At 45.2% G+C, this 19119-nt stretch overlaps 2 protein-coding genes across 5 annotated transcripts; one reads left to right on the top strand and one right to left on the bottom strand.

The window, feature by feature from the left end:
* Positions 1-440: 440 nt before the first annotated feature.
* Positions 441-7115, bottom strand: TMEM138 (transmembrane protein 138). Its single transcript, XM_080911671.1, has 5 exons — positions 7075-7115; positions 5345-5616; positions 4952-5123; positions 1316-1391; positions 441-1061 (listed from the first exon to the last, which is right to left on the bottom strand). Exons 2-5 carry the CDS (start codon positions 5470-5472, stop codon positions 949-951), a joined length of 489 nt encoding a protein of 162 aa, XP_080767797.1. The 5' UTR covers positions 5473-5616; positions 7075-7115; the 3' UTR covers positions 441-948.
* Positions 7116-7575: 460 nt separating this feature from the next.
* Positions 7576-18418, top strand: CYB561A3 (cytochrome b561 family member A3). Of its 4 annotated transcripts, none has more exons than XM_080911326.1 (7): positions 7576-7694; positions 10590-10673; positions 12372-12570; positions 14809-15017; positions 15621-15775; positions 16583-16739; positions 17149-18418. In XM_080911326.1, exons 3-7 carry the CDS (start codon positions 12387-12389, stop codon positions 17170-17172), a joined length of 729 nt encoding a protein of 242 aa, XP_080767452.1. In that variant the 5' UTR covers positions 7576-7694; positions 10590-10673; positions 12372-12386; the 3' UTR covers positions 17173-18418. The 4 variants fall into 4 exon arrangements, with proteins under 4 accessions (XP_080767452.1, XP_080767451.1, XP_080767454.1 ...); XM_080911325.1 differs by having other exon boundaries at positions 7578-7672; XM_080911328.1 differs by having other exon boundaries at positions 7595-8164; positions 17753-18418.
* Positions 18419-19119: the final 701 nt, after the last annotated feature.

Raw genomic sequence — 19119 nt, 5'->3', positions numbered from 1 at the left:
ACAGAAATCTGAAACTTCAGGACTCGAGGCAGACATCAGATCATGCCTTGAACTAACAAAGTAGTAAGTACCAGAACTCTTGATTAGTTTTGTTTGAGAGTCTTCATACTATAGCCAAGGCAAGCCTAGAATTCACTATGTAGCCCTCTTGCCGAGGCCTCCCCGGGTGTGAGCCACCCCAATCAGTACTTTGACTCATAATGGGACACAGTGTGCATTTAGTTTATAGCTCAGTTTGCCCTAAGGGTCAAAGAGATGCTGAGACTCTCTGACTTGGTATACCACTTCACCATGAAGACTCCAAGACAGACAGACACTACCGTTTATTTAAAAAAGAATTCAATTTATGTCCTTTTGGAATTGTAAAAAAGTACATGGATATAAAATCTAAATGACGAAGGTGTCAGGAGATCATGGCCATCATTATCTGCACCCTCCAGTCACTCAAGTATGGGATCAGCAGAACAGGGCCTGAGCTAAGATGCCGCTGCCTAAAAAGCTGAACCATAAGCTTTAAAGAGTGGGAGCTCCAGAGCTGCAGATCATCAGGAAGGAGGAGGGAGAGGGTGACACAGATTAGAAAGAGAAGAAGTGGGTGGACTGAGGGAGGCAAGACTGCACTTCTTACTACAGTCTGCAGGGAAACACTTTAACTGGCAATAGGGAAGGTCTGTTTTTCTTTCTTTTTTGAGATGGGGTCTCCCTCTATAGGCTAACCCAAAACTCATTAGGTAGGCCTAGGGTGGCCTCAAACTCACAGCAATCCTCCTGCCTCTGTTTCCAACCATGCCTGGTAAGTCTTCCTTCTTGAATGCTGAGCACAGCTGGCATAAATGTGTCCTAGGAAGTCCACCTGTTTCCTGGTGCCAATAGCTGCTCCTCCCTGGAGAGCAACCCAGGCACCTTCTATCAGGAAGGAAAGGAATTCATCAGCGTGACATGAAGTGGTCACCTTCGCACTTGCATGAACTCCTTGCGCAGCCATAGTGAGTCCTGGTAAAAGCGGGGGTCACCCAGTCTCACAGCCGTCCTTTTGTAGAAGTAGCAATACAGCACTGCGGCTGAGGACAAAAGCAGAGAGCAGCCTCAGAGGTGGTCCTCAGTGTTCAGGGAAAACTAAGCCCAGCCAGCCCCAGCACTGCCCCAGGGGTTTGCGCTGTCTCCCAGAAAGGGCAGAGGGCAGTCCTGCCCCTTTCCTTTGTGAGGTTGTCCTCCTCATCCCAGGCTGTCCTGATGGATCTGGGAAGCAGGATCATGGCTGTGCTGCCAGAGACACAGCTGGCTGTGAGTGCGCCTGAAGCCACTCCATCCTCACCTAGTCTCTGGAATACAAACAGTGTTTGCAGGCCATTTGTCCATCTGAAGCTGCTGGAGTTTTTCCACCGCACGTTCTAGAGGAGACATAAGTGCAAAGGAAAAGGTTAAAGGACCCACGAGGCTGTCATATCTCTAACTTGCTTAGCTGCAGCAAAGCCAATGTAAGACCCAAATTGAGTCTTATCTATTTGAGGCTCCTATGAGACGAGAGATCGGGGATCGATGCAAAAGCAAGAGGTTTATTAGTTCAGTGCACTGGGGTGGCCTACATCCAGAGGAGAGGTGACCCTGAAAGGCTGTTACAAGCAGTTTTTTATACTTTTTAGGGGCACAGGTTACAACAGCAAGGTTATAATTTAAATTCATTGGCTATGCAAATTGATTGACCTTTAAACCTGTTGGTTAGTGAGCATATGCGTCAGGACCTAACTGGGATTCTTCAGAGGGTCAGATGGCTATCAGTCATCTGTTTTATGATTCTCCTAAGAATTATTTACTCAAGGAAGTCCCTTAGGCCAAGGCAGGGCAGGCCGCTGGGCCACTGTTTTTCTGCACAGGTGGGGGTAGAGAATTTCTCACTGGGACTTCCTTCATTTCCCCCTTTTTCTAGGCCTCACTCCTTCTCATAAGCTCCATGTATAGTCTCAAGAAAGCTTCAAACCCCTCAAAACTTTTTTTCTTTATGAGGCTGTAAAAATGGCTGAGTGGTTAAGAGCACATTGACTGAAGTTCAGTTCCTAGGACCTATATGATAGCATACGACTTCCTATAACCCTGGTTCCTGGGGATCCAATGCTCTCTTCTGGCCTCTACGGACACTAGGCACACACATGATGCACATATGTAGGCAAACACTCTCATAAGCATAAAATAAATAGGATTTTTAGTTAGGCACAGTGGTTCTCAAGAGGCAGAAATAAGCAGATCTCTGTAAGTCTAAGGCTAGCCTGGCCTACATAGTGAGTTCCAGGCCAGCCAGAACTATGTATATTTTTTTTTTCAAAATAATTTTTAAAAATGCATGTGTATGTGTGTATGTATATGTGCATGTGCATGTGTATGCACCAGTGTGTGTATGTATATGTGTATGTGTCAAGTGTGCAGCAGCATGCATCCAGAGATAGAAGACAATTTAGAGTCAGTTCCCTCCTTCCATCATATGGGTCCCAGGGATCAAGTTTAGCAAAAATCCCTTAACCTGCTTAGCCATCTTGCCAGCTCCTAGCTGCCTCCTGCTCCTTTTTATTTTTTGCTTCAAAGGGGTCTCCTCTAAGCCTGAAGTGGGGAATTTATTGTCATGGAGAAATGATCTCAAAAGCGTCTGCTCACTGTTAAGCCTGCAAAATCTCAGGCTCCACACTTTTGTGTATTCAGCCTCAGGCTTAATGACCTCAACAGCTTAAATCCAGGACTCCAGGAAGCGGAGCACAGGCTCTGACAGAGGAAGCCCCTTGACCTCTGCACACTGTCCTGCTGCTTTCCTGTGGTAGGTCAGGGGTACCCACACAGTGGATCCAGAGACAGTGAAAAAGGTGACTAGAGACCAAGGCTCTGCTGTTTTGATGGTGGTGCTGAGAACCAAGATGAGGGAAGGGCTCTCTACCCTTGAGCCACACCTCTAGCTCAGAGTCAGGAATTTTAATGAGTTCCATCAAAATAAGCATATAGGAGACATGAGTTATCCAAAGAGATGGAAGAATTTGTAAAGCTGAAGAAATAGAAAATAAAGGCTTGCAGGACTTCCCCAGAACAGCTAAGAGCATTTGCTGCTCTTTTAGAAAAATAAGAGTTCACTTCCTAGTGTCCACATTGGTGTGTTTCACACTCTCTGTAACTCCAGCTACACACACACACACACACACACACACACACACACACACACACACACACGATCATAAACTATAAACCTTCAAATCATTTTTAGAGAGACAGATGCCCTGGAACTTGCTCTGAAGACCAGGCTGATTCACCTTCCTCTGCCTCCTGAGTACTGGGATTAAAGGCGTGTAACACCACAGCTTCAGATTATATTCTTAAAAGCAATCTGACAGGCTGAGGACTGGATATGGTCTGAAGCCTACAGGAAAACTAAAGAGACTCATGTATAAAGATGGGCACTCTATACAGGGCATACAGGAAAGTAACACTCTTGCATAGCTGTTTCCCAGATGTAACATTAACCATGGGACACTAACACCTAAACATACCCTCTGCAACACCCACCTACCCACATAGCAACGGCAAAACTGACCAGACTTCCTGTTTCAACACTAGTAGGCCTATTTAAGGCAAAGGTAAACTGTTACAAATAGAAAAGTCCCTGGATCTTTGAACACAGATTGCTATGCAAAAGTACCTTATAAATTGTCACAGCCCAGAACACCTTCATTTTACCTACTTTTTACCAAAGATTCTGAACCACGTTGAAGAATAGCAGGGTCTCCTGAGGATAGAAATTTCTAGTTGGATTTTCTTTTAATAGGACAGGGTTTGATCAAACACAGGGCACAGAGCATGCCAGGTAAATGCCCTGTTGCTGAGCTATATTTCCCAGCCCTTACCATTATCTTTCTGGTTTTTTGGTTGTTTTTCTGTTAAGCCTTCATACAATACACATAGGATGTAATCAGACCAACAACTTGAACATAAAGCACCTATCTCACATAGGCCCCAGATAAGATCTGATTCTCATGGTTGCTGACTTCTGCTTCCCTAATTCTTCCATCTCTTGAGTATCTCATGAGTTTTCATATCCTTTTGGAAAAAAAAAGATTTATTTATTTTTATTTATTATAGACACACACTTTAACATTGTGCAGTCCTGGCTAGCCTGGAATTATCTTTTAGACCAGAATGGCCTCTAACTCACAAAAATCTGTCTGCCTCTGCCTCCCAAGTACTGGAATTAAAGGTGTATACCATCTATGTGTGGCAATTGATTTATTTTATGTATTATGTGTGCCTTCGTGTGTATATGTGCACCACACATGTGCCAATGCCAGTAGTGGCTAGAAGAACTGGATCCCTTGGGATTGGAATTACAAGGAGTTGTGAGCCACTTGAAGTGGGTGCTAGGAGCCAAATCCAGGTCCTCTGCAAGAGCAGCAAGTGCTCATAACTGATGAGCCATCTTCCAGACCATTATACTCATTTGGCCTCAAGGTTCTTGCTACTGAACTTATATGTAGCCCAGGATGAACTTGTCATGGCCTTCAGAGAACTAAGATTACAGGTAGATGCTACTACATTTTGTAAGATCGCCTTGAGACGGATCGTACACTATAAAGTCTAAGCTGGTCTAGAACTGTGTAGATTCAGGATGACCTTGAATTGTCATAATCCTCCTGCCTTGACCTGCTAGGTGCTAGAATTACATGTGTTAGTCACCATGCCTAGTTACTTGCAGCCATTTAAAAATGTGAAAGGGCTAATGAGAAAGCTTGGTGATTGGGGACATTTGCTGCCAGGTCTGATAACTGCAGTTCAATCTCCAGAACCTGCTGGTAGAAGGACTGATTCCTGCAAGTTTGCCTTTGGTACCCACACCTTACCCACCTACACTCAGACATAAAATAATAGCTATATGTAATTTCTTTAAACTAAATATGTAGAAATTCAGAACATTCATTCTTACCATGACCCAGACGTGTAGGGAGATGCTGAGGGTGAGGTACACAGAAGTCAGAATGATGGTCCCTTTGAACTTATGGAATAGGAGGTTGACCAGGCCAGCCTGGAAGACGAAGGTGTTGAAGAACATGAGGAAAATTATGATGATGTTGAAGAGGATTGCAATATCCTGGATGCTGAAGACACATAAAACAAAGTATAGCCAAATGAGGGCTATATGAGGACTTAGATGGCCCTAAACTCTAAGGGCAATCAAGAGATCTGTTTTCTCTATGATATTGTCACCCCAAACCCCCAGACAGCATAGACTTCTAAACACACTAATAAGTTTAGAATGCTCAGCTGTGACAGTCACACTCTTTGGGGTCAGCTTTTCAGGCCTGCCTCTCATACTCACATGAACAGCACAAGCTGGATAACTGGAGCCATTCGGAGTAGCTCTGAGAAGGAATTGACGAACAGGTCATAGGACAGCAACAGGAACTGCAGGGAGAGAACCAGGCTGTAGTTACTGGTCTGGAGCATCTTCTCTCTAATTTTGGGGATTCCCAATGGTACATTCCACAGTTCTGGAGAAAATAACTTCTGGTTCTCTCTCTGCCCAGAACTCTGGGTGAGATGTTTAGTTTTTCCAAATCAGAGCTGTTTCCCTGGCTCTAATGCAAGGACCTGTTTGGAGGGGAGAGAAGCGAGAAAGGCAATATTAGAAGTCTAGCAACAAACATCTACTGAGCATCAGTATGCAAAACACCATCCTGGATGATCAGGGTATATTAGTTAGAACCAGTTATAAAAATAAAAACCCAACTAAAGCCAGGTGTAGTGGTGCACACCTATAATAACAATGTTCAGGAACCTAAAACAGGAGGATTGAGAGTCTGAGGCCAGCTTGGGTTATAATAGCCAAGATTCTTCACCAAACTAAACAAGACAAAACCAACCAAAAACCCACCTTAACTCCACCCCATTACACCATAACTTGTCATTCTTTCTAGAGACTAATTCTTTCTGGCAGACTTTTCTCCATGTCTAGACCCTTCTAAATTCACAGCGCTCTCTCTCTCTCTCTCTCTCTCTCTCTCTCTCTCTCTCTCTCTCTCTCTCTCTCCTCCCTCCCTCCTTCCCTCCCCCCCCCTTAAACCAGATCTATCTTGCTAAGTAGCTCAAGCTCATCCTGAATTGTTGATCCTCCTGCCTCACTCTGAGAACTTGTTTCACAGGAATGTACCCACACCTGACAAATGCACAAGTCTTAGCAAGAATATTTATGGTTACTCTAGAGAAGTGACAACCTGGTCACATGGTGGTAGTAATCGTAGTAAATAAACCTTTATATATTACACGCAGTGCTCTAGGAACTGTTTCAATCACAGATGTTATTTAAATCTTATAATAACCTCCTCAGGTAGAAAGTAAACTCTTATTTCCCTCAATTAGTAGAAGAGAAAACCAAGGCTCAGCAAAGTTAATTTGACCATGATTACACAGCTGGTAGGTGGCAGAGTGGTATTTTAAGAGAGGCACTATACAACCAGCCTATTTCATAACTGATAGATCTAAGTAGGTAAGGAATATGTTCTCATAGATATGGACAGCGTCACATGCAGAAAAGAGTTGAGAGGACACAGTTCTCTCCCATTATAAAGGTTACGACAGAAACACGGTGGCAGCGAGCAAGGGGAGCATATTTATGTTAATTCCTATTTATAACTTAATTCCTATGTTGAAAAGCAGCCATTTTACTGCATTTAACCCTTATTTTACAAAGGTTCTGAGGGGTCCAGGGTCCGTCCACCTTCCATGGTGGAAAAGCCCCATGTTTTTTGGATATGTAAATGTAGCTACTCTGGGCTTAAATTTTCACACAATCTCACTCGTAGGTACCAGCGCCATGATAATCTTATTATCCCAGAGAATTTACTTTAATCCTCATAACAATCTTTAAGGTAGGAAAGAATTATCCCCTAACTACAGGCTAGGACACATAGAGTAATTTCCTCCAGCTCGCAAGTGAGTAGAACCAAATGCACCACTTTGTAAGGCTCCATCAAGGGCATCCGTTAGATAGAAACGCCCCTCGCTCTAGCTACGCGGACAAGCATCCTCCAATTTTACGATTTTCCTCACCCGTCCCAATCCTCTCACAGACCGGAATGCCTCGTCAAAAAGACCCACAGCAAAAACAATAGCAACACAAAATTCTGACTTTCAACCAGGCTATTATCGGCATCATCTACACTCACCTCAAAGAGCCCACGTCGGTTGTCATGGGAACACCCTCTCGGCTTCCGGAAGTCGGCTTTAAATTCCGGAAGTAGATTGCAAATTGCCCGACATGTCACGGCCTTCGCTTTCCCAGGTTCTTCCTGTGACCGGTTCTTCCATCGTTCCTCGCTGAGGGCCAACTCTAGCTAGAGGCTGTTAGCCCTAGAATTTCGCCTGTCTCTGGATGGGTTCTGTGGTTAGAGACAAGGCTGACAGGACGTAACACTCCTAGGAATGGACCAGAAACCTCTAAGGAACGCGCCCCTTAGCTTGTAAACCCCATTTCCCAGACACCCTAGCTCACCACCGGAAGTGGCCGAGCCTTTAAAAGCCAAGGTAGCGCCCTCTGTAGCGGATCCCGTGGTCTGCAGCCTTGCTGGAAAGTCATTTCTCCGACGTCCAGGAGAAGCCTAGGGAGTGCCTGGCGGCGACCGGCGGGTCTCAAGGACCTGCCTCCAAGGTGTCCCACTGTGTGGTTTAGGGTAGGATAGAACCCGGACTGGGAGAGCTGGGATATGGGTTCCAGAGGTGGTTGCGCCGCTTCCTTGCTTCGCTCTGTCATAACTCAGCGTTCAGCTGTTTTTCCTTTTAAGAATTGGACACTTTCCGTTCCACTTCCATACCGCAGGTGGTGTTTGTAGAGGCTCTCACGCTTTTCAAAAGGCCTCATGTGTAAGACTTGCTATTCTGACTAAAGGAGTCAACGTCATACTCCCGTGCACCTGCTATAGATCTCTGACTGTCCGAAAGACGAAGGACCGGTCTGTGATCACTGTGCTAAGGTGGACTTTATTCACACTACTGAGTGGAAACTTATATGTCACTTCTGAGTCCTGCCTTTGGAAATGAGTTCTGTAAACTGAGCACAGGAACTTGTTGCCTGTACCAGACTTGCCATTTGCCTGACCAAGTTACTCTTCTTTGGATCGCGGCGCTGCAGTACTTTTGAATTGTAAGATACAGGTTTGCACTCTAAATCTGGTCCCCAGGATTCTTAGTGTCCCTCCGCCTTTAATGAGAGAGCAACAAACTCTGCCCCTTAGTTTGTTTGTAACTCTAACTTCTAAAAGTAACTGTGTTTGGAGTACAGCCTTTTTCCTGAGAGTAATGGAAGGTTAATTTCATAACCCTGGGACTGATTTTGTTTTAGCTTAGCCTATGAGAATTCTTTAGCCAGAGAATTGAGGAAAACATTAAATAGAGGTTTGGTACACTTCTTAAATCAGAATAGATAAACTATACCCATAGGCCACATCTAACCCTGCATGGCTTTTACACATTAAAACTATCAGGTCAGGGGGGATCATATTATGTGAAATATAAAAATCATATAAAACTTAGACATAGGTGTGTATAGTATTAATGAGGCACAATCGTGTTCATTTGTTAAGATACCCTTCCTGGCTGTTCTAAAATTACACCAGCCAAGAATGAACATAGTTGTGACAGAGGCTACAAGCCCTACACAGACTAAAGAGTCTGTGGACTCCCTTCCTGAGAATGGGAAGCAAGGACAGGAGAGCTGGCATTGATTCTGGAAGTCTTGCTCCAAACTGCTCTTTTAGTGCAAGTGAGAGCACAGTCTCAGCCTTTGCCTGTGTTCTTTTCCTTGCTTTTGCTATATTAGGAAAAGAGAGGGCTTATTTGTGAACTGTAGATAGCACTGTAACTAACTTTCCTGCCTTCTGTTAGAAAAGTGTCCCAACTGTCTGTTCTGAAACTGCTGCAAAGTGCTAGTCAGGACTTGTAACTGGAGCGATGCAGGTCCCTTTGGAATATTTTGCCCTTTCTTTTCCTCAGATGTGTCTGTATGTGAATGTTCTCTGTGTGTAGGTACCTGTGGAGACTAGAAGTAGGTATTTGGTCCCTTGGAGCTGTGAGCTGATGCAGATGCTGGGAACTCACCTGTGGTGTGGTACAAGATCAATATGTACTCTTAACTTAACTGCTGATCCTTCTCTTCATAAGCCACCCCCACACCCCTGCCTTTTTCTTTTTTCTTTTTCTTTTCTTTCTTTCTTTTTTTTTTTTTTTTTTTTTTTTTTTTTTTTTTTTTTTGTGGGGTGGGGAGTGCTAGGGTATTTAGCCTAGGCTAGACTTGCTATATACATATAGCTGAGGATGACCTGAACTTCTGATTCTTCTGCTTTTTACATTTGCAATGCTGGATTGTAGATATATACCAGCACTCTCAGTTTTAAGTTTCAAGATGGAAGATACGTAGAGTTTATTATAAGGTAAACATGGGGCACGATCCAGAAATGTAGACAGTGTTCAGAGAGAACATTGTATATAACTCACTCTCAAGGGATGAATTGTCTCCTTTTTCCTTTTATTAAAAAATAAAAAAATGCAGAAATCAACATTGTCAGATGATTGGAACATTTCACTGTAAAAGTGGGGGTTGTGTTCGGCAATGGACACCTGATAATCCCAAACCTCTTTTGCTCTTGCATGAATCAAGGAGGCAGTTCTGAGGCTGGGTAATAAATCCCTGGACCCAGTACCTCAGTCATGAAACATGCCCCCCCCCCCCAGCCCTCAGCTCTTTCTCAGAGATTTCTACGAACCAGAGTCACCTATGAGAACCCAGCATCTGCTGCTGGTTGGATGACTATCTGGCATGTCATGAGATGTAGGCTACAGAGAGGCCTGGGCAGGCATGGGGACTGTGAGCTTCAGGTTTTTGTTTGTTGGGGGAGCCAGTCTCACTATGTTGTTCAAGCTAATGTTGAACTCCTGTACTTAATAATCCATCTGATTCAGCCTCTCAAATAGCTAGTGGCATAGCTTTAGGTTTTGTTGGTGGTTAGGATAAAATCCTATAATAGGGACTAAAGAGATGCTCAGTGCTTAAGAATGCTTGCTGCTCTTTCACAGGACCTAGATTTGGTTTCCTGTACTCAAGTTAGGTAGTCCACAACTGACACTATAACTCTAGCTCCAGAAAACCCAACAACCTTTTCTGTCTTCTGTGGATACCTGTGTATATATCACTTGGCATGCCTTCACAGACACATGTATACACACACACTTTCTCTTTCTCTCAAATGCTATGATAGTAAAAATGTGAAGTTATAATAATCGATTCTCAATAATGTCCTTGCACTTGTTTTTTGTGATCTTATAACCTGTGGATAAGGAAAAATATCTTAAGACCTTGAAGCTAAATAGACAAGGGTTTGAAATTTCTGTGGACTTGCCGGGTCCTGGTGGTAGTTACTGTGCATCTAAACTTTAGTTTCCCCATATATAGGATTGGGGTGGTAGTCCTCACACAGTTACCAAGAGGAATAAGTGGGACTGTCTATCAGCTTCTAGTGTTTAGAGCTGGTGTGCAATTAATAATTTTTATTTCTGTGCTTTTTTTCATGCAGTTTTAAGTGTTTTCCTCGGGGTGCTCAGACTGTGAAAATCAGGGATCAGGCCATCTTTCTTTGAGCCTTCTGCTGGGTCTAAAGGTGAGGATTTGAGTATTATCCCTTCTTGGGCATTATTGGCTATTCTTTTAGATGGTTCAGAGATGGCCCTCTTCTTGGTGTGTATTTACTGGGTCTTTTCCACTTGCCAGGTTTTTTTTTTTTTTTTTTTTAAATTGTGCGCATGGTACTAGAAAACTAACTCATGCCTGCCCCTGTCACTGAACTACAAATATAGCCCTTTCCCTAGTTTTTAAAAATAATCGTCTGGCTGGAGAGATAGCTCAGTGGTTGAGAGCACTGACAGCTCTTCCAGAGGTCCTGAGTTCGAATCCCAGCAACCACATGGTGGCTCACAACCATTTGTAATGGGATCTGATGCCCTCTTCTGGTGTGTCTGAAGTATACATTAAAAAAAAGTATAAATAAATCTTTTTTTTTTTTTTTAAAGAGTAATTCTCGTGACATAAATACTCACCAGAAAAAAAAACTGAAAGCTGAGTAGGTGGAAATCTAAAAATAAATCACTTTCTAGACCACGAGTTTTTGCTTCCTCTTTTTTTCCTTTGGACTTTCCCCAGAGAAGAGAAAGCAGAAGTAAGTCTCAGATGTACAAACAGCCAAGGGATGCCTTCTGTTCATGGAGAGGAGAGAAGGGTTCTGGCATCAAAGTCTGACCCATGGAACCCATCCTTTGCAAGGAAGACCTTTTTATACAGAAACGGGAGTACATAGAGCTCTTGACTGGTGACATAATAGATGGGATGGAGCGCCCCTAGGTACAAGTCCAGAAGATTCTGAAACTTAAAACTTGGTTGGTTTTTGAGACAGGGTTTCTCTGTGTAGTCCTGGCTGTCCTAGAACTCACTCTGTAGACAAGACTGGCCTTGAGCTCAGAGATCTGCCTGCCTCTGGTTTTGTTGTTTTGTTTTATATTAAGCCAGGGTTGAGATAGGTTCTCTCTGTAGCCCTGCCTGTCCTGGAACGTGCTAGGAACTTGTAGACCAGCTGGCCTCAAACTCACAGAGATCTTTGCCTTTGCCTTCAGAGGGTTCTGCTTAAATGCTTGTGCCACCATGCCCGGCCAGACCTAAAACCTTTTGGTCACCAAAATGATCCCTTCAAACACGCAATGGTCAAATATTCCCAAATCCAAAACCCTTTGCCATTTACAACTCGTTCACCTCCAACCATTTAAAAAATTATATGTGTGGCTAGGTAGTGGTGGCTCACACCTTTAATCTCAGCAGTCAGGAGGCAGAGGTCTCTCTGAGTTTGAGGCCAGCCTGGTTTAGCTAGGCTGCCTCTCCAGCCCCTGCACCTAGTCATTTTGTTCAAGGCATACCCAACCTAGAACATGTTTACTCCATTGGATTGTGGTTTTGCTGCCTTATGTTAGAACCCAGGGAATTTGTGGTCTAAGCAGTTAGGGTTTTAATATTTGTCCCTTAACTGGGTTGGGTGTGGCAGTCACTTTTTACCTTCTGGTTCTGTGGGGGAGTACCATGACTGTGAGTCCTGGGCCTTGTCATCTCTCACAAGAGTGCTATACTCGGTCTGTGCTCTGCCAGGTGCAGGGGTGGGGCCTCACTCATTGTGAGTTCCCTCAACCATCTGGGGACAGGGGAACTAAAGCAAAAGATTCCATACCACAGGCAGAAAGGGAGGTCATTGTTACTTCCTTTAGCTGGTATGTGAGTACCATAATTAGCCAGGACATGTGTTTTCTTCTTTTTCTAGGAGTTCCTGATCAGAATGGCTTCAGGGTGGTTTTACCTGTCCTGCATGGTGCTGGGATCCCTGGGATCAATGTGCATCCTCTTCACTACCTATTGGATGCAGCACTGGCGCGGTGGCTTTGCCTGGGATGGCACTGTGCACATGTTTAACTGGCACCCAGTGCTCATGGTTTCCGGCATGGTGGTGCTCTATGGAGCTGGTGAGTAGTAAGTTCACGGTGTGGGGGGGGGCATGCTATGGCCTGGGCCTGGCAACACTTACCCTCTCCAAAAGGGGCTGCATTTGAGGGTACCGTGGCAGGGTGAATTGGGCTGTTCCTGGGACCAGCTCTCATTTGGTGGAAGTAGAAAGGACAGGGACTCTGAGACAGGGTCAGCAAAACCTCGTGTAAAGGACTAGAGCATAACTTTTTCCAAGCTTTGTAATGGTATGATTGTAATCTGTATTGCAGCTGCTCACCCTGCTTTTATATTATTTATTGGGGGTGTGGGGAGGTGAGGGGGGGAGAGAATTGTGAATGTGGGTACGGGCATCATATAATGAGAGCAGCCATGGAAAGTATGTCAGTGGAGTTTTACTCAGAGGATTAGGCAGCAGGCTAGATTTGGCCCCTGCACTAGAGAAGACCCATCTTTGCCCCATGCATTCAAATCTGTGTGAACCCTGTTTTTCCTGGTTACAGGATGGGAATGACAGCATTGCCAAAGCCGCTCAGTTTGTATACTTCACACATCGTCCCTTCTGGTTCTTGACTGTTTTCTTATGATGAATATGCATGTGCACATATGTGTGTGTTAACATGTAACTCTACCAGGTCAGCCTTGAACTCACAGTGTTGGGGTTAAAGGCTTGTATTACTATGCTCTGACCTAAATTCTTCGCTATGTTATTGTTGGTGTGGTAGTGGTGGTGGTGGTGGTGGTAATGGTGTGTGTGTGTGTGTGTGTGTGTGTGTGTGTGTGTGAACATGGGCACGACATGCCATAGCATGCATATGGAAATCAGGACAACTTTTAAGAGTCAGTTTTTTCTTTTAACTGAGGGCTCCAGGGATCAAATTGAAGTTATGTGGCAAGTGCTTTTACCTGCTGAGCAATCTTGTGAGCCCGACTTTGTTTTTTGTGACAGGGTCTCTTCACAAGCTACATCCTCAGCTTTCATACCTGGGTCCTTAACCAACCCTGGCTAGATGGATTCATTGTGATGAGGCCAGGAGAGACAGTGCTCATCAGCCCCCAGAGCTGCATTCAGCATTGAGGCAGGGCAGTTGGAAAAACACTCCTCCCATTTTAGAGGCCCTTCTTGCCTCTGTTCTAGACTACTGCCTCCTGCAAATAACAGGAGGTGGCAGGTGTTAAGCAGGCTTAGCTAGGGGGTTTGCTGTAATAAAACATGGCCAAAACCAACTTGGGGAGGAAAGGATTTATTTCACCTGACACTTTTAGTCCAGTATCAAAGAGGAGTTGGCATGAAAGAGAAGTTGGCAGGAACTGAATCAGAAGCTGTGAGGAAGGCAGCTTACTTGGTTGCTCCTCATGGCTTCCTCAGCCTGCTTTCTTCTTTTCCTTCCTTCTTTCCTTCTTTTTTTTTAAAAAAAAAATTTATTTATTATTATATAAGTACACTGTAGCTCTCTTCAGACTCACCAGAAGAGGGCATAGGATCTTATTACAGATGGTTGTGAGCCACCATGTAGTTGCTGGGATTTGAACTCAGGACCTCTGAAAGAGCAGTTAGTGGTCTTAACCACTGAGCCATCTCTCCAGCCCCCTTTCTTTCTTGTTTAAGAATCTTTTTAATTGTTGTTTTTTAGTCTATAGCTGTTTTGCTTGCATATATGTCTCTGTACCATGTGTATCCAGTACCTTTGGAGACCAGAAAGGGTGTCGGATCCCCCTGGTACTTGAGTTACAGATGACTGTGAGCCATCATGTTGGATTGAACTCAAGTCCTCTGGTAGAGCAACTAGTGTTAACCACTGAACCATCTCTCCAGCCTTCTCTCTTATACCAGCCCAGAGATGATATTACCTAAAGTGAGTTTGGCCCTCCATAGCAATCACTAATCAAGAAAATGCTCTACAGACTTGCCTGTAGGCGATCTGATGAGGGGGGATTTTTTCACCTATATTTCCTCTTCTCAGATAACTTTTTTGTTTGTATCAATGCACTGGCACTTCTTCCTGTTGAGAGGCTCTATAGGGTCACATCAGGGGAGTGTAAGGTGATGTGGTGGGGCTGGAGACATGGCTCAGAAGTCAGGAGCACCGACTGCTCTTCCAGAGGTCCTGAGTTCAATTCTCAGCAGCCACATGGTGGTTTACAACCGTCGTATCTGGTGTGTCTGAAGACAGCTACAGGGTACTCACATACATTAAATAAGTAAGTAAGTAAAAGTAAGGTGACGTGGCCATGCCATGGGTTTGCTCTCTCTGCAGCCTCACTGGTGTACCGCCTGCCTTCGTCATGGGCGGGGCCCAAGCTGCCCTGGAAAGTCCTCCATGCAGCGCTGCACCTGCTGGCCTTCACCCTCACTGTGGTCGGGCTGGTTGCTGTCTTTCGGTTTCACAGCCATTCAAACATCACACACCTCTACTCCCTGCATAGTTGGCTGGGCATCACCACTGTCATCCTCTACGCCTGCCAGGTAGGTGCCCTCTACCTCTTCTGAGCCCGGTGGGCACTGTGTGCTTTGGGCATGGCTTCACTAGCCTCAGCTCCCAGTGTTCTCCCTGCCCCTTACCTGGAGAGGCCCTTATAGCCTGTAGACTCGGCTATTTAAGCCCTGTGAGAGTTGGTGTCCGGCTTTTATCGTGTTATACCTGTCACACCGCTCATCTCTCCTCCTGACTTCGTATCTCACATCATGCTGATGCCAATGCAGCCTCTTTTCTGCTTTTTCCACTCTTCCCTCTTGGAAACAAAAGCAGTTCTAAAAGTAATTGCAGTATTCCAGTGCTGGTTCTGTACTTGAATTGTTTATGGGCTAGGATTGGCCGGAAACCAAGGCTAACAAGGACAGCTGAGTTTTCTGAGTGTTTTGCTACAAGCCCTTCACACATTTGTTGCTTGTGTAATAGAAATAGGCAGACCACAGTAATGTGTGGCGTATGGTCAGGGCTGTGATGGTGGGAATAGTTGAGTTAAAGATGAGGGGCAATAGGATAGTGACCAGCAGGGGGCACTGTAGGCAAATGGGTACAATTGTCATTACACTGGAGCTCCATGGACTTCTCCCTTGTGTCCACAGTGGTTCCTGGGCTTTGCCGTCTTTCTCCTGCCCTGGGCATCCCAGTGGCTGCGAAGCCTCCTGAAACCTGTGCATGTCTTCTTTGGAGCCTGCATCCTTTCCCTGTCCATCACATCTGTTATTTCTGGCATCAATGAGAAGCTTTTCTTTGTTTTGTAAGTTTCAAGGGGCCCCTAGCACCAAGGCATATGGGAGGGAGTAGGGGTGTCAGGAAATACATCCTATAATCACAGGACAGCCAATGGAGGGCTTGAGTCCAATTCTTGATCTAGAAGGTGGCAGAATTACCTGGTCTTTAGGTTGAAATTGGTAAACTGGCACTATTTACTAAGAACCAAGTGGTACAACACCATTTTTTTTTTTTTTTTTTGGTTTAGAAACTGCTCAAAGCATCTCACCTTTTCTTAAGCACTCTGCAACATATGGTGTTGTTAGCATGAGAGAATGTAATGATCTAGGCATAGTGGCTGCCTGCTTTTAATCATAACAGCAGAGGCAGGCAGGTCTCTGAGGTCACGGCCAGCTTTCTCTACATAGTGAGTTCCAAGCCTGGCAGGGTTACATACTGAGGCTTTATCAAAAAAGAAAAAGTATACTTACCTAAGAACACAGAGCAAGTTAATGGCAGAAGTGGGAACTGAGTTAGGTTGTCTGCCTCTAGAGCCTGTACGTCTAGCCACTGTTGTCCTGGGTTTTGAGGCAGTTTGGTGGAATGAATAGCAAATAAGATTGGAAATCAGCTCGGGGGCTTAGATCTTGGTTGTACTATGTCCTAGTATGTAAAGGTGGTACATTTCACTGGGATCCTCAGTTTTCCTATGGGTAAAACATTACACAGTTCCTGCCTGTCATTATGATAGGGACTTAGTATATTAATTTCGGGTTGTAGAAATCTAATCTCTTGCTATGAAAAAAAAAGTAGACAATTCTTCCAAAGGCCCACATTATTTTGCTATTTCCAGGAAAAATGTCACCAAGCCCTACTCCAGCCTGCCTGGTGAGGCTGTCTTTGCCAACAGCACAGGGATCTTGGTGGTTATTTTTGGCTTGCTGGTTCTCTATGTTCTTCTGGCTTCTTCATGGAAACGTCCAGAACCAGGAGCTCTGACTGACAGACAGGTATGGCTGCTTGTCTCCCATTGTAGGTGGGGAAAGGCCGGGGTAGAGAAAGACCCTGTAGCCAGGTGGGAAGCCAAGCAGCTTGAAGGTACAGATTGAGTGGGTTGACGGGGACTCTGGTATCAGAGCAGTCCAACCCAGGAGTGGCTTCTCAAGGTCCCCCTCCTCTGCAAGATATGTGGAAGGGCTTGAGCCTGGTGAGGTTCTGCCAGCTCTGTGGAAAGATTACTGGGACAAGATATGCTGTGGACAAGTCTCAGGAACTTTTGGGCTTCCCTGAAAGATCTGGTGGCTTGGTTGGGTTCACCCTGCAGGTTGAGGGTCTATCTGAGCAGCTTGGGCCTGGTGTACCTCCTGAGGCTCTTTTGAGTTCTTGTCTTTAACCCCTGTGCATCTTCCTTCTTTCCAGCCCCTGTTACATGACAGGGAGTGAAGCGGGCAGGGGCTCCTGGGAGCAGTCGGCGATGCAGTCTGCTCCCTCAGAAGCTCTGCTGTACTGGGGCTCCTTGGCTGGTTTCAGCAACAGACTTCTCTTGGACCAGAGACCAGACTTGCTACTCCAGTTCCGGGCTTGCTCTCTCCAGCCACTTGCTGTTCATCTGCTTTTCTTGATGGCTTTGACTTGTTGCCATTTTTTTCAGGTTCTCCATTTGCACAAGGACTACCTTGCCTTGGTCACTCATGTCTCTGCTGCTGGTCTGCAGATTTCAGGCTGCTTTTCTTACCACTCCTAGGGATGTGGTAGAAGCCAAAGCTGGGGTTCAAATGTAGTCCACACGTGTAAAATATAAAATCTGCTCTCTGTGGGAGCATTTGTCTCTGTTAGGCAGGCGTCCTCCTCTGCTCTGTCCTGGATGTGCATTTGGGTGGGCAGTGGCATTGAAGGGTAACTAACTTATGGGACAGTGGCAGCCGGAGAAGCCTTTGCTGTAAAGTTGGGTGCCAGATATTTAGCTCTTCTCACTTTGTGCTGTATTGTGTGCATTGTGACCATGTGATTCCCCCTCTTCCAGTTGCTGCTCCAGCTGCTGCCTGGATCCCGCCCTTTCCCTGTGACTTACATGCCTGTCCCCCTCCGGTAGCCCTGTTAAACAGTTCTCCCAAGAACAGAAGTCCTGTCCCTAGAGTCCTAGTGATAAGTGAGAGGTTTCTTTGGCCTTCCTTTCTGTCCCCTTGTGGGTATGGGTTTTCCTGCCTCCTCTAGTTACGCTCTCCCCTGACAGGGCCCCAGCATTATGAAGCAATTGCTGGGCAGAGTTCTGAGAGCCATTCGCTGCTGTTGCCTTCAGAGGTGTTTCTTACTGAGTAGTGGGCGCTGCTGTTCCCCAAAAGGTCACCCAGCCCCCTCCATGGTATACCAGAATGTGAGCTGTGCTCTTCTCTGGAATATAAAGTGGAGAGAGATGAGCCTTGCCCCACTCCTTTGTGTTAGTCTGTGGCACTTCTTGCCTTCTTCAGACAAGCCCTGCTAGGTCCCTCAGCAGGCAGGTAGGAAGAGTTGGGTTTCTGCGCTCTCTGCAGATAGTGACTAGGCTGAACTTCATCCCAGCTGCCAGAGACTGGGAGGAGGGCTGGCATGGACTTGCTGACTAAATGAAACCTGAACACCACTGGGATGACTGCTTCGCACCTGCACTAGCATCTTCCTGGTTCCCTCATGAGTGGGGGGGTTTGACTTCATGAATCTGATTTTTATTAAATGTGTTTTTAAACATTAAAGGTCTCTTTTGTTCAGACTTTTTTAAAAAAATAATTTAAAACAAAACATGTATTTCTCATACTTTTTAGGCCACATGTCAAAGATCAAGAAGACAACATGTGTCTGGTAAGGGCCACTTCCCCTGCCATCTTTGTACTGTGCGAGGTACAGAGTACAAGTTACTCCCAGGCCCTGATGATGACTACATCCTATTTAGAAGGGTTTGGTCCCACCAGCACCCCTAATCACTTAACAAAGGTCTTGCCTTCTTTTTTATTTTTGAGGCAGAGTCTCACAATGGAGCTGGAACTTGCTATGTAGACCAGGCTGGCCTCCATCTCACAGATCTGCCTGTCATCTGCTGCCAAAATGCCCAAAATAAAGGTGTGAGCCACCAAGCTGAGCTCAAGATCCTACCCTTTAATTCCATCACATTAGGGATAAAGTTTCATGAATAGAGTTCTGTTGGAGCACAGAAACATTCTTTGCTGACACTGCACTATGGTTAAGTCAGAGTTGTGACAATTTACAAAGGCCTCAGGGCAGGGTTGACCCTTATAGAAACAAAGGCCAACTAGAATCCATGATTGTGTTCCTGGAATTGCAGGTTATTTAAATCTGTATGGGTGTCCATCTTTTTAAAAGGTAATTTATTATATATAAGTACACTGTAGCTGTCTT

This window comes from Micromys minutus, assembly GCF_963924665.1.
Source record: "Micromys minutus genome assembly, chromosome: 2".
NCBI classification, from domain to species: domain Eukaryota; kingdom Metazoa; phylum Chordata; class Mammalia; order Rodentia; family Muridae; genus Micromys; species Micromys minutus.
Note: the sequence above shows the minus strand (reverse complement) of the source record. Positions and strands in the feature narration are given on the sequence as shown.

Coding starts and splice junctions, on each gene's coding strand:
- TMEM138 (XM_080911671.1), bottom strand. CDS start 5,472: ATGCTCCAGACCAGTAACTACAGCCTGGTTCTCTCCCTGCAGTTCCTG. Junction 5,124..5,344: donor ATCCAGCTTGTGCTGTTCAT/GTGAGTATGAGA, acceptor ATGTGTCTTCAG/CATCCAGGATATTGCAATCC. Junction 1,062..1,315: donor GTTTGTATTCCAGAGACTAG/GTGAGGATGGAG, acceptor TTTTGTCCTCAG/CCGCAGTGCTGTATTGCTAC.
- CYB561A3 (XM_080911328.1), top strand. CDS start 12,387: ATGGCTTCAGGGTGGTTTTACCTGTCCTGCATGGTGCTGGGATCCCTG. Junction 15,018..15,620: donor TCATCCTCTACGCCTGCCAG/GTAGGTGCCCTC, acceptor TTGTGTCCACAG/TGGTTCCTGGGCTTTGCCGT. Junction 16,740..17,752: donor GAGCTCTGACTGACAGACAG/GTATGGCTGCTT, acceptor CCCCTCTTCCAG/TTGCTGCTCCAGCTGCTGCC.